The 16230-nt window shown below is 33.6% G+C and overlaps 1 protein-coding gene across 1 annotated transcript; it reads left to right on the plus strand.

The window, feature by feature from the left end:
- The first annotated feature begins 2054 nt into the window (after positions 1-2054).
- Positions 2055-5179, plus strand: LOC140964852 (uncharacterized). The gene is made up of 2 exons (XM_073424815.1): positions 2055-2552; positions 4853-5179. Exons 1-2 carry the CDS (start codon positions 2153-2155, stop codon positions 4984-4986), a joined length of 534 nt encoding a protein of 177 aa, XP_073280916.1. The 5' UTR covers positions 2055-2152; the 3' UTR covers positions 4987-5179.
- Positions 5180-16230: the final 11051 nt, after the last annotated feature.

Genomic DNA, 16230 nt, shown 5'->3' on the forward strand with positions numbered 1-16230 from the left:
TATTAAATTTGTATAATCTAGCAGTCACACCATTTCATTCTCAATCAACAATAATAATAGTCAAAAATATTTTTAGTTAAATTATGCAACTCTAATTGATGTCACATAATAATATTCAAGTACTAAAACATAATAAAATTTTGACGACAGTGAATTTTACATCAAATCATATGCAAGAATTTCAAATTTAAGAACTCTCCAACTTTTAAAAGAATATCACACCAAAAAAATACCAGATTAAAATTAAGATATTTATTATAATAAATTCAACGCATAATAAAAAATCATCGAGTCATAATAAGTTTTTTCAGTAAGCTCATAAAATCAATAATTTATAGATCATAAATTAACTAATTAGTATAGTATAGTATTTTTTTTGTGTGTCTCTTAATATATATATAATTAAGAAAAAAATTATGCTCCCCTCTTGGACCGGCCTGAGGTGGCAGCCTACTTTTAACATGTCATAATAAGAGAGACCAATAATATTTTGGGCTTAAACAATCAGAAAGAAAAATAATAATTATTCCGAATTGCTCAAATTCATGAGTCAACAAGATATTTAAAAACTTAGCATATTTTCTTGAGTGAATTATATTAAAGATACAATCAATATATCGTATAACGATATTTATAATAATAATTATATCATAATTTTTGTTATTACATCGTTATATTTTGATATATACCGTAATAATGTATTCAATTTATAATGAGATTTGATAAATAAATTTCTTTATTGAATTTTTATGTTATAAGAATTTTTGTACAAATTTAATCGTACAAGTAGCATAACCAGGGACGGAGCCACCCCAAAGGCTGGGGTGGGCTCCAACCCAAGGTAAAAAAATATGATTATTATGTATTTTAATTATAGATTAAGTTAAATTTTTGTAAAACCCATTAGTAAACTAAATATTTATTGTTCCTTCAAGTTTTAGTCTAAGTTCTGTTGAATCAAAGTTCAGGATGAAAAAATTTTCTTGCGACGCCCTTGCATAACTATGATTGAATACTCAACACCTCCAACTATCATCCCCTAAGGTACGACATTATTAACTGTCTTCTATCCACGATTTCTCCAAAATAGGATGACATAAATTATTAAAATATCTTCTTCCAAAATTGCATAATGGTTTTTCTTTTATTAATTTATTTTTTGGCCCATTTAATTTTTTATTTTAATCCCTTTAATTAATTTTAGCGCTAATTTTTTTCCTTTTTAAATTATTTCAATTTGTTTTTAATTTATTATAATTTTACTATTTGTAAGCAAAACCAAAGAAAAATAATGAACAAGGTCACGAAACAATATATCATACAATTTATTACAAATACTTATCAAATTAAATTCAGGCTAAACAATACATTAGAGATTACTTATCTTTATTTAGAGAATATGAGTGGAAAATATTTTTGAAAATAGAGATTAGAATAAAGAATATGTCTTTTATAAGACTGTTTCACGGATCTTTATTTGTGAGACGGATCACTCGTGTTCATATTTACAATAGAAATTAATATATTTTACATAAAAAATAATATTTTTTCGTGAATAACTTATATATTATATCTGTTTCATAAAATTGAGTCGTGAGACCGTCTCACATGAGTTTTTGTGTAGAATAAATGATGGAAAATTGAGGAATTTGGATTCGAGAAGGTCTTAAGATTGCTTTTAGATGAAGGTTTTCTTCTATTATTTTATCCTACGCGTATTTATCGGAGTTGACACTTGATGTTGGTGAAAGGTCGGGAATTCAATTTTTTCCACACGTGTAGAACTGATCTAGACCCGACCCATTGGCCCATTATCTGATCCGTTGACAAAGTTTATCATTACCTGTCAAGTGCAATAGTTGATTTTGACCAACATTTTTTTGGTGTTTTAACCAAATTATTTATGAAAAATAATACTAATTTTTTTTTGGAAAAAAATATGAGAATAATAATAATTTAAATTCAAATGTTAGTGAGTGGATATACTATGGGATGAACTATTTTGGAAATTTATTTCTCTTTTATCAAAATGAAATCTTTTGTTGAAGTCAACTATCGAGAAGTTGAATGTTTCTCTTCCATTATTCAATTCGACACGCAGCCCTTGAATCCATAAATTTGACCAAAAAAACACCCTCATTTCTAGATCACCATGGTCGGAGCACCAATTTCGTACTCCGGGCACTATCCCCCCGCCGCCGCCGGTGGTGCCGATCAAACACAAGCTTCGCCATACCAGATGCATGCAACACCAAACTCGCCCATTTCCACACTCTTGCCATACAACGGATTGCCGCCGCACGCCGCCTCTTTCCATCCATCATCTGCTCCGATCAATACTAGCTATCTCTATCCTCCAACTTTTCCCCCAAATCCGTCGTTGGCCAGCCCGCCACCCACCTACGCCCCAGCGAATCTCTATCCTCCGTTTCCCAACTACCCTCCAAACCCAGTCCAGAGCCAGCCGCCGCCGCCGGCTCTAACAGGCTACCCTCCGCAGCATGGTGCGCTGAATCTTCACAATCAGGCTCCAAATGGTTACCCTTTTTCAGGTATTTATATGAAAATTTTTCTTCTCAATTTTTATCTTCGATTTTATAATCTCCATCTCATTTTTATTAATATGTCTGAATATCCATCTAGTTTTTGATAATTGTTTTCAAATATTTTACACGAACTCCTGAAAATACATATAAACAAGAGTTTGTGCGCTTATTATTTAGAAAGAGAATTGATCAATTATTTTTTTAATAATTTTAACAATCTCGAAATTACACAAACAATTAATCGTTTTTTTTATGTGCGTTAATTGACTTATTCATATTGGCAAAATCTCACTAATTTCCTGTTGCCATCTATATATCATATGGGTCATTATTAATTATATTATACTAATGTTGCTTTGCATATTTGTACATATTTTTTTATAATTTATTTAATTTATATTTAGATTAAGATTAAAATATAATTATAAAAATATCGATAAATTATATTGTAATTTTAATATATAAATTAAAAAAATAAATAAAAAGTGAATAAAAAAAAGACTCAATTAGTAATTGAACATACAACTTGATGTTTATGAAACATACTCTATCTATTGGGTTACATGTGACTTACATTAAAATTTTAACATTTTATTAATATATATAATTATTAAATAGACAATGATATTAAAAATAAATTACTCTAAATGTCTCAAACTTATTAATAATATAATATAATAATATAATAAAGATAATTATATCATATAATATCTTTTTCTGTGTTCCAGTTTCACAAACCATGAAAATATTGTAAAAGTTGTTGGTCAATTTTGGAAGCTCCAGTGCAAGGAAAATTGTGATGGGTTTCACTGAGGATTGAATTCGGAACTGTATATGTGTGAGTTCAAGTTCGAGATTCAATTCTAACAAATATTTTTTTCGACTCAAAAAAAAAAAAAAAAAAAAAAAAAAAAAAAACTCGATAACATCCATATGAAAATCCATAGTAAGACTTAACCTCCAATAAAAATTAATAATATTTTAAAACCTGGTGATTTAAAAATCAAGTTCAAGACCCGGCCAATGGGACAAATGTGGCTGATAGTTAAAAAGATGGTTTTAAAATACCTTTAGTTTTATATAGGGTTTTTTTTTCCTCCATATTTCACATGGATGGTAAATGTAATTTTTCCTATAAAATCGTATGTATTGTATTTTGGATTGATGAATTCAAGATGATAAATTTAAATGTCTTGAATTGTTTGGATGAATAAAATTAAAGAATTAAAATTATTGTCAAATCCATTGCATATCGAATTATGTAATTTCAATAGTTTTTGTGGTGGATTTCAAATACATTAGTCGCTTGGTGGGGTATAAAATATTAACTGATTATTTTTCCTAATTTTTATCTAGTGTTTAGCTCAAGCTCTGCATAAGATTAGTGTCATACACTTTTATCTTATCCAAGTGTATTGATTTATCATCCATATACTATGCATATTTCATGATCTTATCTATCCGCCAAACAATGCTTAAAATAAGTATTATTTGAAATCTATCGATCATTCATGAGTAGGAGTAGTAATGAGATGAGTAACCTGAGAAATTCTAGTGGATCAAGCTGAACACTTGATCTGATTGGATATGTGAACCGTAAAATAGGGACGTCAGATCTTAATTGGTAATACTGTTTCTATTGGTGACATAGTTTACGGTACGAAAATGGTAAGATTGATCTCTAAAAGATATAGACAGCACAAGCAGATAGACAAGCTCTTCCTCGGACTCATGTGTCTAACACTCCGACCCATTAGCCACCAAGTTGGTGCATCAACAGATAGACACACATTTTCTCATACCCATAAGTCTAACAGTACGACCCATTAGTACCCAAGTAGCTGCACTCAGCGCTACAACGAGTATGAAATAAAGTTGCGTTCTTTACTAACAACTATATTTTTTGACCTAGTGATAAGTTTTTGATCCTAACACTTCAAAATCAAATCAAATTTATCAATACAAGTGTATCCTTACATAATTTATTTTCATATCCATATTTGTGGTATCATGGCTATCTGATTCTAATAAATTTTAATTTAAATTTTTAAATAACTTAAATAATATTAAATATAGAGTGCTCGGTAACTAACTTCCAGATTTTAGTTTTTTGGTGCTCATAATTCTCAGAACATGACAATTAGTAAATATACATTAAGAATTTATTAAAAAATAATANATATTCTTATATATGTGTGTGCGCGCAATATTTTGAATTTTCACATTTTTTTACATTCTCGTAGGTCATATAAAGTTGTTATATTAATGTTAGCTTGAATTTAGTGAATGATATTTTCTGCGTGCAGTGCAGCCGACTGGAACCTACCCACCCCCTTCATCTACCGCGCAATACTATCCGCCGAATAATTCCATAGCCCAACCGGGCATCTACCAGTCGCAACCTGCGAACCCCGGAGTCTATCCACCACCCCGACATTGATTTTGCAATCCAAATCTTTGTTCCTCATAATTGTTTTATATTTCATTATATATACACGCGCGCTCGCACACATATATATAAACACACACGTTTGATCATTTGGTTGGTATTTGAAGATGTTTAGACGAGTGATGTTATTTGAACTTTATTTTATGTTGAATAAATTTTTTACATAGAGAGTAATTCACGTTAATTAGTTTTTTTAATCATTGGATAAAATTACCCCTCACTTGCTAGAAATTTTTATTTAATTAATAATATTTAAATTTTAGAACAAAAAAAAAAGAATTTAAAATTTTAATCATCCGGGCTCCAAAAAAATATATTCGTATTTATATATGTAGAAAATATAAGAATGCGAGTTTTAACTAAACAATTAACAATCATCACATCAAAAAAAAATATTGTGTATAAACAAATTTCCAAACACAAAGTCGTTCCTCGAAATAGTCCTCGAATCGAATCCAGACAGAGCTTGAAATAACAAGCGAATTAAGTCGATAAACGTTAATTGAGTTCGAGCATAAGGTATACGAAGGTTGGCCTCATAGTCATTGTGACCACTCCTCTTCCAAATGCGCCATAAACCATGACTACGGACTCGATATGCCTTATGTCTACGTTAACTTTCGGACTAGTCACAATTTTGTACAATCTCAAACCACCTCGACCTAACCAATGTACAAGAAGCTAATTTCAAGGACCAAGGCTCGACATACACTATGCATCCATGTAATTATAATAAACATTGCACATGTTACGACGAAATAAAACATTGCAACCGAAATGAGACTAGAGGGTCGCTTGTGCTTTTTCTGAAGGTTGTGTGTATAAATTGTTAACATCCAAGAAAATAAATAAAACTTAAAACCACTAAAGCACAAGACTTAAAACTCACTGCAGATCAATATTCACTTGGGCTTTTTGAGAAGGTTGTGTGAGATGATTTTGTTAGAGTAGATGTCATGTAAGCCAATGGTTGGATAATGAATTTATCGATTCAGTTGTAATTAAGAGTTAAAATATAATTTACGTTTCATGGTTTCATTTCACTTTGTCTGTATACCCATGTGATCGACATAGATAAAGTCATTCATTATAATTTATTACAAATGAATCGTAATTCAATCTTGAAACTCATTTGTAAACACTATATATTCTAAATTCGTTCCTAGTCGATTCAACCGCCTAAAAATAAGGATAAAAGCCGCTTGATCTTGATACTAGTGTCTGTGATGTTGTGTACCGTGTTTCATGGTAAGGGCATAGAGATGTCCAATTATGCAGATAGGTAATCATATGATGATTGTACCTAACAATCCTCTCAGACTTTCCAAATGGTTATCATTCATCGAGAGGAAAAATCCGTGATTGTGATTATACATCATTAGTCCTTATGACTCTAGACAGCACTGAGAATCTACATATTAAGATTGTGCTTTGACTCGTTTATCTACTCCGCTAGGATCACAAGGTGGCGAGGTTGGGTGCAATTGCGACATGTGTAGGAGCAAGTGCATTGTAGTCGAGGATTGATCGCTTACCTACGGGTGTGGATATCCTATGTTATCTAACGAAATAACAGCACATGAAATCTCTTACCAGAGTGTAAGATGTATATTAGGAACAATGGTTCTCTAGTTGTGCATTTGATGACACTATGAATATTTCATGAAGGTATCACATAGCTATCGAATCTAATATGCAACTTCGATAAACCAATGATTGCATATTTGATCGGTATTATAAGATGAAGGGACCGTACTGTACGTTAATCATAGCCGATTGATTTTTGCAGGCACTATCAATGATACTTAGGGAATCATGGGACGATGTTACTAGACGCTCTTACCATGATTCGATGGATTTAATCAGAAAATGATTTCTGACATTCTCATTATCAAATGTTGGTGCATAGAATGAGGTAAATTAGGGTAAGCCTGAATAAAGTAAAATGTCCTGAATCACAAAGAGTTGTGAACCCTCGGCTAGCTATATCTCTGAACCATTGAAGGACACACAAGCACTGGATCATTGTTCTCGTTGAGATAATAAATTCAATGAGTTGAATTTATATAAAATTTCGAGGTAATAAATTCAAATATTTGAATTTATGATAATTAAAATTTGGAGATAATAAATTCAAGGAATTTAATTTATGAAAAATTGAGAATTTAAAATATTAAACTCAATGGTTGGGTTTATTAAATATTAAATTTAATGTAGTGAGAAGTATGTATAATGGACTTGTAGGAGTACAAGTCTAACATGCTAAATAATTAAAATTCTTAATGGACTTTAATATAATAATGTATTAAATTAGTTGGACTAGACCAATTAATTAATTAAGCTCATTAAGTTTAATTAAAGAACCCTTAACCCATAATTCAGGTAATTAGGTTAAGGATTCATAATATAGTAAGGAGGCCACAAACCCTAACCTCCATAGCTTGTGATTTTCGAAATCTTCTCCTCTATTCTCTCTCAATTTTCGGTCACCTCTTTTGGCTTAGAGATTGAGCCGCCTCTTGATTTTTGATCTCAAACGAAAAATCTCTTCTAAATTTCTAGTGCAATTTAGAAGAGGAACAATCGATCCAGTCGTGGACCGGATTAGGAGGATTGAAGAAAGGAGTTCAAATTGTTCATAGGGAATACTACAAGAGCTATATCCGCTAATCCTGGAATAGTTGGTGCCGAGTGATTTATTCACTAAAGGTAAATTCATAAACGCCTTATGAATGATTTTATTTTTTAAACCATACGAGTGTACAAAAGTATTATTTGAATATCAAATAAAATTTTAAAAACTTCCGCTGCGTTTTGGACACTAGAAAATCGATTACCCAACAAATTTCAACCACACTACGAAACCATAATCCACTATTATATATTTATGAACTCGAAACAAAATCACCACAGAATAAAGGTTGGCATTTTTATTGATCGTCTTGTGGTTTGTACATTGTTGTGAACGAGCGTTTTGAATCTGGAATTGCAACAGTAGTCTAGGCAAGCAATGATTTCTCTTTCCGCAATATGAAATCTTGTATCAATATGCTTACGATTTTATGGCAATCGTCTCTAAGATACGATGGCTAAAGTCTATAGAATGAAACAAAAATAATCTCTAGATATCGATGAATGCTATATGTTAAGAATTTTTCAAGTTAGAGAAGAAACAGAGGAAGCAATGTGAACGCAAATGTTGTTGTGCTTAAAAAATAATGCAGATAGCTACAACGAAGGTACACAACCTTCTACGGAAGATATTGCCAAAAGACATGATATTTCATCCTTTGGTTGTCTCTTGGTCCAAAAGAGTTGAATGAAAAATCGAAAGACATCATATGGATGAAAAGATATGAGAAAACTCAGAAGAATGGACACAATGTTCTATGAAACAGCACATCGCGAGTTAAGGCGGCCAGTGTTGCATGTCGGAAGCTACGGTACCCATTCCTGTCTGCCTCAATTTGCACCTTATTGCCTGGAAAAATCCAGGAATGGTCATCCCAACGCGGGCCTAGCTGCATGGATTTTTTAATGCAGCACTTGGGGAGCTGAAGTGCCCCTTTATGGGTGCCCCAACGTCTCTTATGCAAGTTCGTATCTCTGGTTAATCCTCCGGTGCCATCGTTTCGAGTTTTTCTTAAATTCTTTGCTTAATTTTCATTTATCAAGCCTACAAATTCCTACAACCACTCACATGAATGGAATTAATGCATATATCCAGACTTTCTTGAATAGTTCTTGTGAAATATTATTGTATCAGAATAGGTAGCTTGTGAATTTGGACCTTCCTTGTTAAGAAATTATTGGATTTATTAGTTGCTTAGTGACGCGATGTCTTGAACTATTCAACCGTTTATGTAACTAAGTCAAAAATATTTAAACAATAACAATTTTAACATATTTGTTCTCATGTCGTGTGCATTTCGGCCTGGATCATATCTTAGATACATAAGTGTTCTTCTTGAAGCGGTCATTATTTCATAGTTGTATATTTGATCTCCTATCTAGAGTATCTTGTTACACTTCATTTTTTAGGCATATGAATCATTAAAAGATAACTTCACATCACCACATATTGCATGTTTTGCCTACTTGGATGTTCTATGAATGAGTTGGTGCAAGTTCCAACTACTGAACTTAACATTTATAACTTATTTGTCCCATTTAACCAGGTCTTGGGGTCTCCAATTCTCAAAGTGGGGTTATCGCTATAAATAATTTATTTTGTGTGTTTTAGGCTCATTCCTCTTACAACTTGTACATTTAATCTCAATTTATTTTTTTAGTAAATGGATCCGCTGGGTTTTCCTTTGACTTCATATATTCAATAGAAATAACCCTATTTGAGATCATTTGTCTTATGATACTGTTTCTTCGACGAATATGCCGAAACATACCATTGTATATACTGCTTTGTGCTTTTTCTATTGCTGATTGATTGTCATAGTGAATAATAATAGAAGACATTAGTTTTTTCCAACATGGAATATCTTCCAAGTAGTTTCTTGGCCATCCGAATTCTTCTCCATATTTATCGAAAGCAAAGAACTCAGATTACATAGCGATTCGAGCTATATACATTTGTTTAGATGATTTCTATGATATCGTTCTTCTACATATGGTGGATACATATCCGTTAGTTGAATTTGAGTCTTTTGTGTCGAATATACAGTTTGCGTCAAAATATCCTTCTAACACTTATGGATATATGGATATTTTGTATAAAACAACCTATAAGTAATGGTGTAATTTAAAAATCTTAGAACTCTCGTTAAAGCTTTCCAATGATCGTTACTAGGATTACTTATGAACCACTTAGTTTAATTACTAAATCTGCAAGTTCAGGATGACTACAATTAGTTAGATATATTATACTACCAATTATTCTTGCATATTCCGGCTGACGAAGAGGTTATCCTCAATTTTTTGCCAAATGTATGCCCAATTCTATAGGTGTTCTATCTGGAGGACTACCTAAGACATTAAATCTTTTATGAATATTTTTAATATAATGAGTTTGTGATAGGACTATTTCATCATATGTTCTAGAGATTTTAATCCTTAGTATTACATAACATAACCTCGTACCTTTCATGTCAAATGTCCTTTCAATATTTTCTTAGTTTTCATGATTAACTCATTATTACTTCCCATAATTAACATGTCATCTACATAAAGACAAGCTATTACATAAGCACTAGTTGTATCTTTGATGTATACGTATTTTTCACATTCATTGATTTGGAAACAATTTGACAACATTGCAGTGCCAAACTTTTCATGTTATTGTTTATGTGCTTGTTTGAGTCCATACACTGACTTGACAAGTTTACACAACTTTTCTCTTGTCCGGTTGCAACAAATCTCTCAGGTTGTTTCTATGTATAATTCCTCTTCTGATTCTTCATTCAAGAAGGATGTTTTTATATCCATTTGGTGAATCTCAAGGATATACAATGTAGCAATTACTATGAGAACACAAATAGATGTAATCCTATTGACTAGAGCATAAGTGTCAAATAAATAATATCCTTTATTTTGTTTGGCTCATTTAGCTACCAATCATGGTTTGTATTTATCAATAGATCCATCCTCTTTATATTTTATTTTAAAGATCCACTTTGCATCCAAAAGTTTTGTATCCCGAACGGAGATCAACCAACTCTCGAGTATTATTATACACAATAGAATCTATTTCATTGTTGATAGCTTCTTTTCAGAGAGGAGATTCTAGACTAGACATAGCTTCTTGAAATGTTATTGGTCCATTATCTGAAATGTATTTTAGAAAATTAAGACCAAACAACTTCTCCCCTCTTTCCCTTTTACTACGCCTTAGTTCCTTATTGCTTTGAGAAGAATTAATTGTAGTCTCATGGATTATTTTATTTGAACCAACTTCTTTCATTTCCTTACAAAGAAATATATTTTCAAAGAATACATCATTTCTAGATTCTATTATCATTCTTTCATTAGTTTCTGGAAATGTCGACTTGTGAACTAGGAAGCGATATGCACCGCTATGATATGCATATCTGATAGGATCGATTAACGTATCAAGAGTGTTTAGAAGGGGGAGGGTTGAATAAACACTCACAATTAAAATGAATCTTTTCGAATTTTGAATTCAGTTTGGTGACAAACTGATTCTCGGAATCTTGTTGGTCAATGACAATCAGTTAAACTAAGAGTAGTTGCGGAAAATAACTGACTGAAAGATAGAATACAAAACTGAAATAAAGTGCGCAAAGATTGTTTCTGGATGTTCGGAGATTTCAATCACTCCTACGTCACCCTTTCTATCTCAAGGATAGGATTTCCACTAAAAGACTTTGATCGAATACAAGACTTGTACTGACCCACTTCAGTTTGGACTTAACACTGCCAAAACTGAAACTTTTAGCATACAACAGCTTTTATCAGTTCGTGACTGATCTTAGCACAACTGAAATTTTCTTGAATGAATTACAAAGTGCTAACACGCTCAAAGTGTAGCTTTAGATGCTACTGATATGTCTGATATACGTGAGCTGTGAATTGTGATTTTGGCAGCGTAACAGCAAACTTCAATAATGCGTTGATTGTGCTTGTTCTCAGCTCCTTTGTTCACTTATTTATATGCTTCCTTTCCAACGGTAACTTGAGATGAATTTGAATCTTTGTGTCCGTTGATTTTTTTACTTGATTATTCCTTGGATATTGTTTCCTTCATTTATTGTGATGCGGCGTCTTAACTGCTTTCGCCGAAATGCGTTGTTCTAAGCTGTATTGATTTACGTGCGACGTTGCAATCTTCTATGTCTCTTTGTCGGTTGATCGTTCTTTCCCGAGACATGTTCAGTTGAAGAAAGCATACGGCTGAATATATCAACTGATCGGTTTCCAACTGATCAGTCAGCTGTCTTTGAGAACTGATCAGTTTCCAACTGATCAGTTGGTTTTCTTCGAAAGTTCAGTTCAGCTGGGTTCGGTTGCCTTAGATAATATGCACGATACTCTTCAGTTGGGCAAGCTGTATAGATCGAATATCTGATCAGTTAGTTCCAATAAATAATCGGTTTGTCAAACATCCGAAATTAAGTTTCCAACAATTTCCCCCTTTTTGGTGTTTGACAAAACTAAGCAACTAATAACTGATCAATGAAGCTTATATGATCTTCAAGTTCGTTGTAGATAAAATAATCAAATGTTGTGTACAGATTCGTACAATGAAAGAATGAAATAATCTGAATGAAATAATCTGTAGCTACATTGTATCAAATCTATTGAGCTGATCTCCATTGAATTGCTGATCTGATGATCTATTCCGCCTTTTTGTCAAACGCCTCCATTCTGACAGATAATCTCTTAACTTCGGTTGAAAGAATCTTGACAGAAGTGGATACGTCTTTAACAGCATAGGTTAGAGAGATTTGAAGTACATCTATTTTTCTCGATACAAGTGTCTCAACAGCATCAACTCTCTTGCTTATAGAGTCTTGAGTCACTGAGAGACTCTTAGCCAATCCTCTGTTCTTCTGTATATCATCCACTGTTCGAGAGAGAGATGTTAAAGCATCTTGAATTGTCGTCAGTTTCTGATAGTTGAATTTTTTAGAGTGTTCCAGTTTCAGAGAATGCTCTAATTGAGTATGCTGGATCTTGTATACATGATTGATCATTTCATTCATTTTCTGCTGAATTTCCTTAATATCTTCCAGAACTTTATCAAAATCTGTAGAAAAATAAGGCGGAGACTGACAAGATGTTCCTGGTTCCGTTGAGACTTGATAAAAAAACCACCATGGTCTTATCAGATATCATTGTTTCAGAAATAGTCTGTGCTGGAACATCTGTTTCAGTTACTGCCACTTGGACTGTAGGAGGTGAAGATTGATGATGATCAGCAGAGATATTTTCCTGCTGAATAGGAGATACTGCAGGATTGTCAGTTGATTGATCATGAGCTGATGCATCTTCTTGAAAATCAGTTGTGATCTGATCTAGCTTATCAGTTGGAAGTTTTTCAGCAATCTGTTGATTTGGTGATGGGCTAGCCACCACTGTTTGATCTTCTATTTCAGCAACAACAGACTGAACTGGTACTTCTATTGAGATAGAAACCTCTTGAGCGAGTTGATCAGTTGAGTGATCAACTTCTTCAGAGATGGGTTCACTCATAAGAGATTCTTTCGCCACTGCTTGAATGATTTCATCAATGTTGGAAAAAGTCAGCTCAGCTTCAGAGTACATATGATGTTATACAGCAGATGATTGTGGCACATCCTGAACAGGTTTTTCAGCAACTGATTGTGGAGATGGCCCTTTCTGCTGGGAGGAGGGTGTATCTTCTTTGGCTTTTGAACGGGAGGATTTTTCAGGGAGAACCAATTCCTGATCCTGTTCCCAAAATCTGATTTCCATTTGTTGCCCACTAAGATCTGTGTCCAGTTGAGTGAACACAGCTCTATCATAATAGGCAGTTGGACCTACGGGATTGTAGTTGGATTTCAGCTCTTCAACTATTTTAGTCAGCTTTTTGACTCGAATCTGATCAAAGAAATATTTTTGCCTTTCCAATGCCTGGGCAATCGTAGCAGCTTTGACTATTTTCAAGACAATCTCTTCAAGTTTAATAAACTTTTTCAGTTGAGATTTGCGCTTCAGATCTTTGGCAAAAATTTCAGTCCTGAACTTCTTCCAACTATCAAAAGATTTCAGTTTCGCTGTGGCAAATGCATTGACATGTTCTCAAACTAGGTCAATGTGAGTTTGGATGGTGTTAGATGGCCTTGGCTCTTCAACTAGCTTGTCTTTTCCTTTGTCAGTTGTAAGAATGTGAGGAATATCCAGACCAGAATGAGTAGTGTTCACTGGTTCCCTCAATATAACGCCTTTAGATCTGGCCCGAGGCAAGATGGTAGGGCGATTTACATGAGTCAAGGGAGCTCTTATTTTAGCGGGTGACTCTTCTTTAGCAACTGAATCATCAGGTGGAACAACCTGCAAAGGTATAACCTGAATAGGCTTTTGAGCAGCTGATTGTGTCAAGCTCTCAGTTGGAATGAATTTCACCATTGTTATTAGTTTAGTTTTTTGCGTCCTCGGTCTCTTGACAAGCTTAGGAGAAGGAGTTTTCTCCGAATCTGATTATCTGATAATCAGTTTTCGTTTTGCAGTCTTCAGTTGGGCCAAAGTTTTGGCCTTCTTGACTGGTGTTGGAGCAGGTGGTTGCGTCCCAACCTCCTGTTTGGTTTTTGGTAGCAGGATGTTCTTGGCAGTGAAGACCTTGAACTTTGAGGATTTTCCAGCATTGTCAGCTACCAATCCCTTCAGTTTCAGAAGATAATTGATTGGAATGGCAAAGCCTCTTGATTGTTTGGTAGATTGAAGCATATTCCTTAGAGTATTGAAGATAATGTGCCTCCAGTTAGTTTTCTTCTCTCCCATGATGATGGTTATCACTTGGAATTTCTCAAGAGTAAGGGCAGCATAAGAGCCTGCTTTAGCCAATATGCCCTTCTCCACAATGTCGGCNCAGACAGCAAGGATTGCATTTCTTCAATGTCAGATGTTTTGACTTCAGAGAAGCTGACGTACCCATCAGTTGGCAACGAGAAAATTTCTCCGAAGGTCTCTTCAGATAGGATCAACAGCTGACTATTGACAGTTACAGAGATACTTCCATCAGTAGTGACGAACCCCTTCATATAGAATTCATTTACTTCCTTGGGGTAGATCTCCTGCGAAGATTGTCCCAAAAACATCCTGAGACCAGCCGATTCAATCTTCAGAAAAACATTCTTAACATCAGCTTCTTGAACTGATAAAACTGAGTCAAAATCAATAGCCATAGCGTTCAACATATGAGCTGGGATCTGGTTTGCCATTTGAACTGAATGATTTCCTGCGAAAGAGAATGCTTGAATTTGTTTTTGCTCTGAGAAATTTGGATAAGCGTAAAGAAGAAGAACTGAAATGGGGCGGGTAAAGTACTTATGTTCATGATTGTTCGAATTATAGGACACGTGTCAGTCCAAAAAAATTTGAATAAAAATATGTGTAAGTGTGCTATAAGCGTGTGTGAAAAAAGTGAGTGGTTTTAAAATAGGTCACGTTATGAAACTGCAGTCACGTCAGTTGATTTGGAATATAATAAGTTTTTTTATTTGTTAACTTATGTGAGAAGATTTGTAAAACAACCAACTGAACGATCAGTTGTGAAACTGATCCGTTTCAGTTGAGAATTTACAAACAATTGTCTTCTCAGTTAACCTCTTAAAAACTAATATTCCCCCTTAATGGGTGCGCAAAATAATTAAAAATGACGATAAAAATAAATTTAAAGTTTAAGGAATTTATTGTTTGCTGGAACGTGCCCGGCCCTTCAGCTTCCATAACTCACGGCTATAAATAGAAGTTACACAGTTAGTTTCAGTCATATTAGTGAAATATTTAAGATAAAAGAAATGGCTGGTGCGAGTAGCTCGAGTGCTTCGCCGTTTTCTCTGGAGGCCAGGAAGGCTGAGATAGAAGATAAAGTCTTCTATGAGAATCTTCAGTACTGGGAGAAGTTACAAGAACTTGAGTTCTTGTATAACACTGGAGAGGCTACGACTCCAGAACTTGTGGCAGAGATGAAAAAGTTGCGGGAGCACTTGAACATAACTGTGTGGGTGGACGTATTCAAGGATGGTCATCTCTATCAGCTAATGCTTCGAAAGGAGCTGAAAATTCTTAAGCGCATAGCTGGTTCTCAGGGCTTTGACAAGACATCTACCGGACCTTTATCCGCTTGGTTAAAAATGTGGATAATTGTTGTAGAGGAAAAATATGATGATGTAATCCGTGCAAACATTTATGGTTGAATAAAGTATTTATATGAGCTTAACTTTGTTTTTCTCTTTCCTGCAAATGATAAACTTTATCAGTTGTTATATATATGTGAATTGCGAACTTTAAACAGATGAACTGATGAAAGATTAACTTCTATCAGTTGACTATGAACTGAAATCAGTTAAGCATTAAGTAATAAATGACAAACTGATATCAGTTAATAATGAACAACTGATAAATAAGAAGCCTGGGTAAATGAGAAAAACGTTTCGGTTGACTCGAGACTCTTTAGCTTCTTCAACATTTAATGTCATCTGTCTATAAAAAGGACGATAGAGATAAAATGTGAGATAATAACAGTTCAATATGTCGGATTCAAGTAATTCTGATGCATGCAGCAGTACGCATATTCAA

This window comes from Primulina huaijiensis, chromosome 18 (assembly GCF_012295235.1).
Source record: "Primulina huaijiensis isolate GDHJ02 chromosome 18, ASM1229523v2, whole genome shotgun sequence".
NCBI classification, from domain to species: domain Eukaryota; kingdom Viridiplantae; phylum Streptophyta; class Magnoliopsida; order Lamiales; family Gesneriaceae; genus Primulina; species Primulina huaijiensis.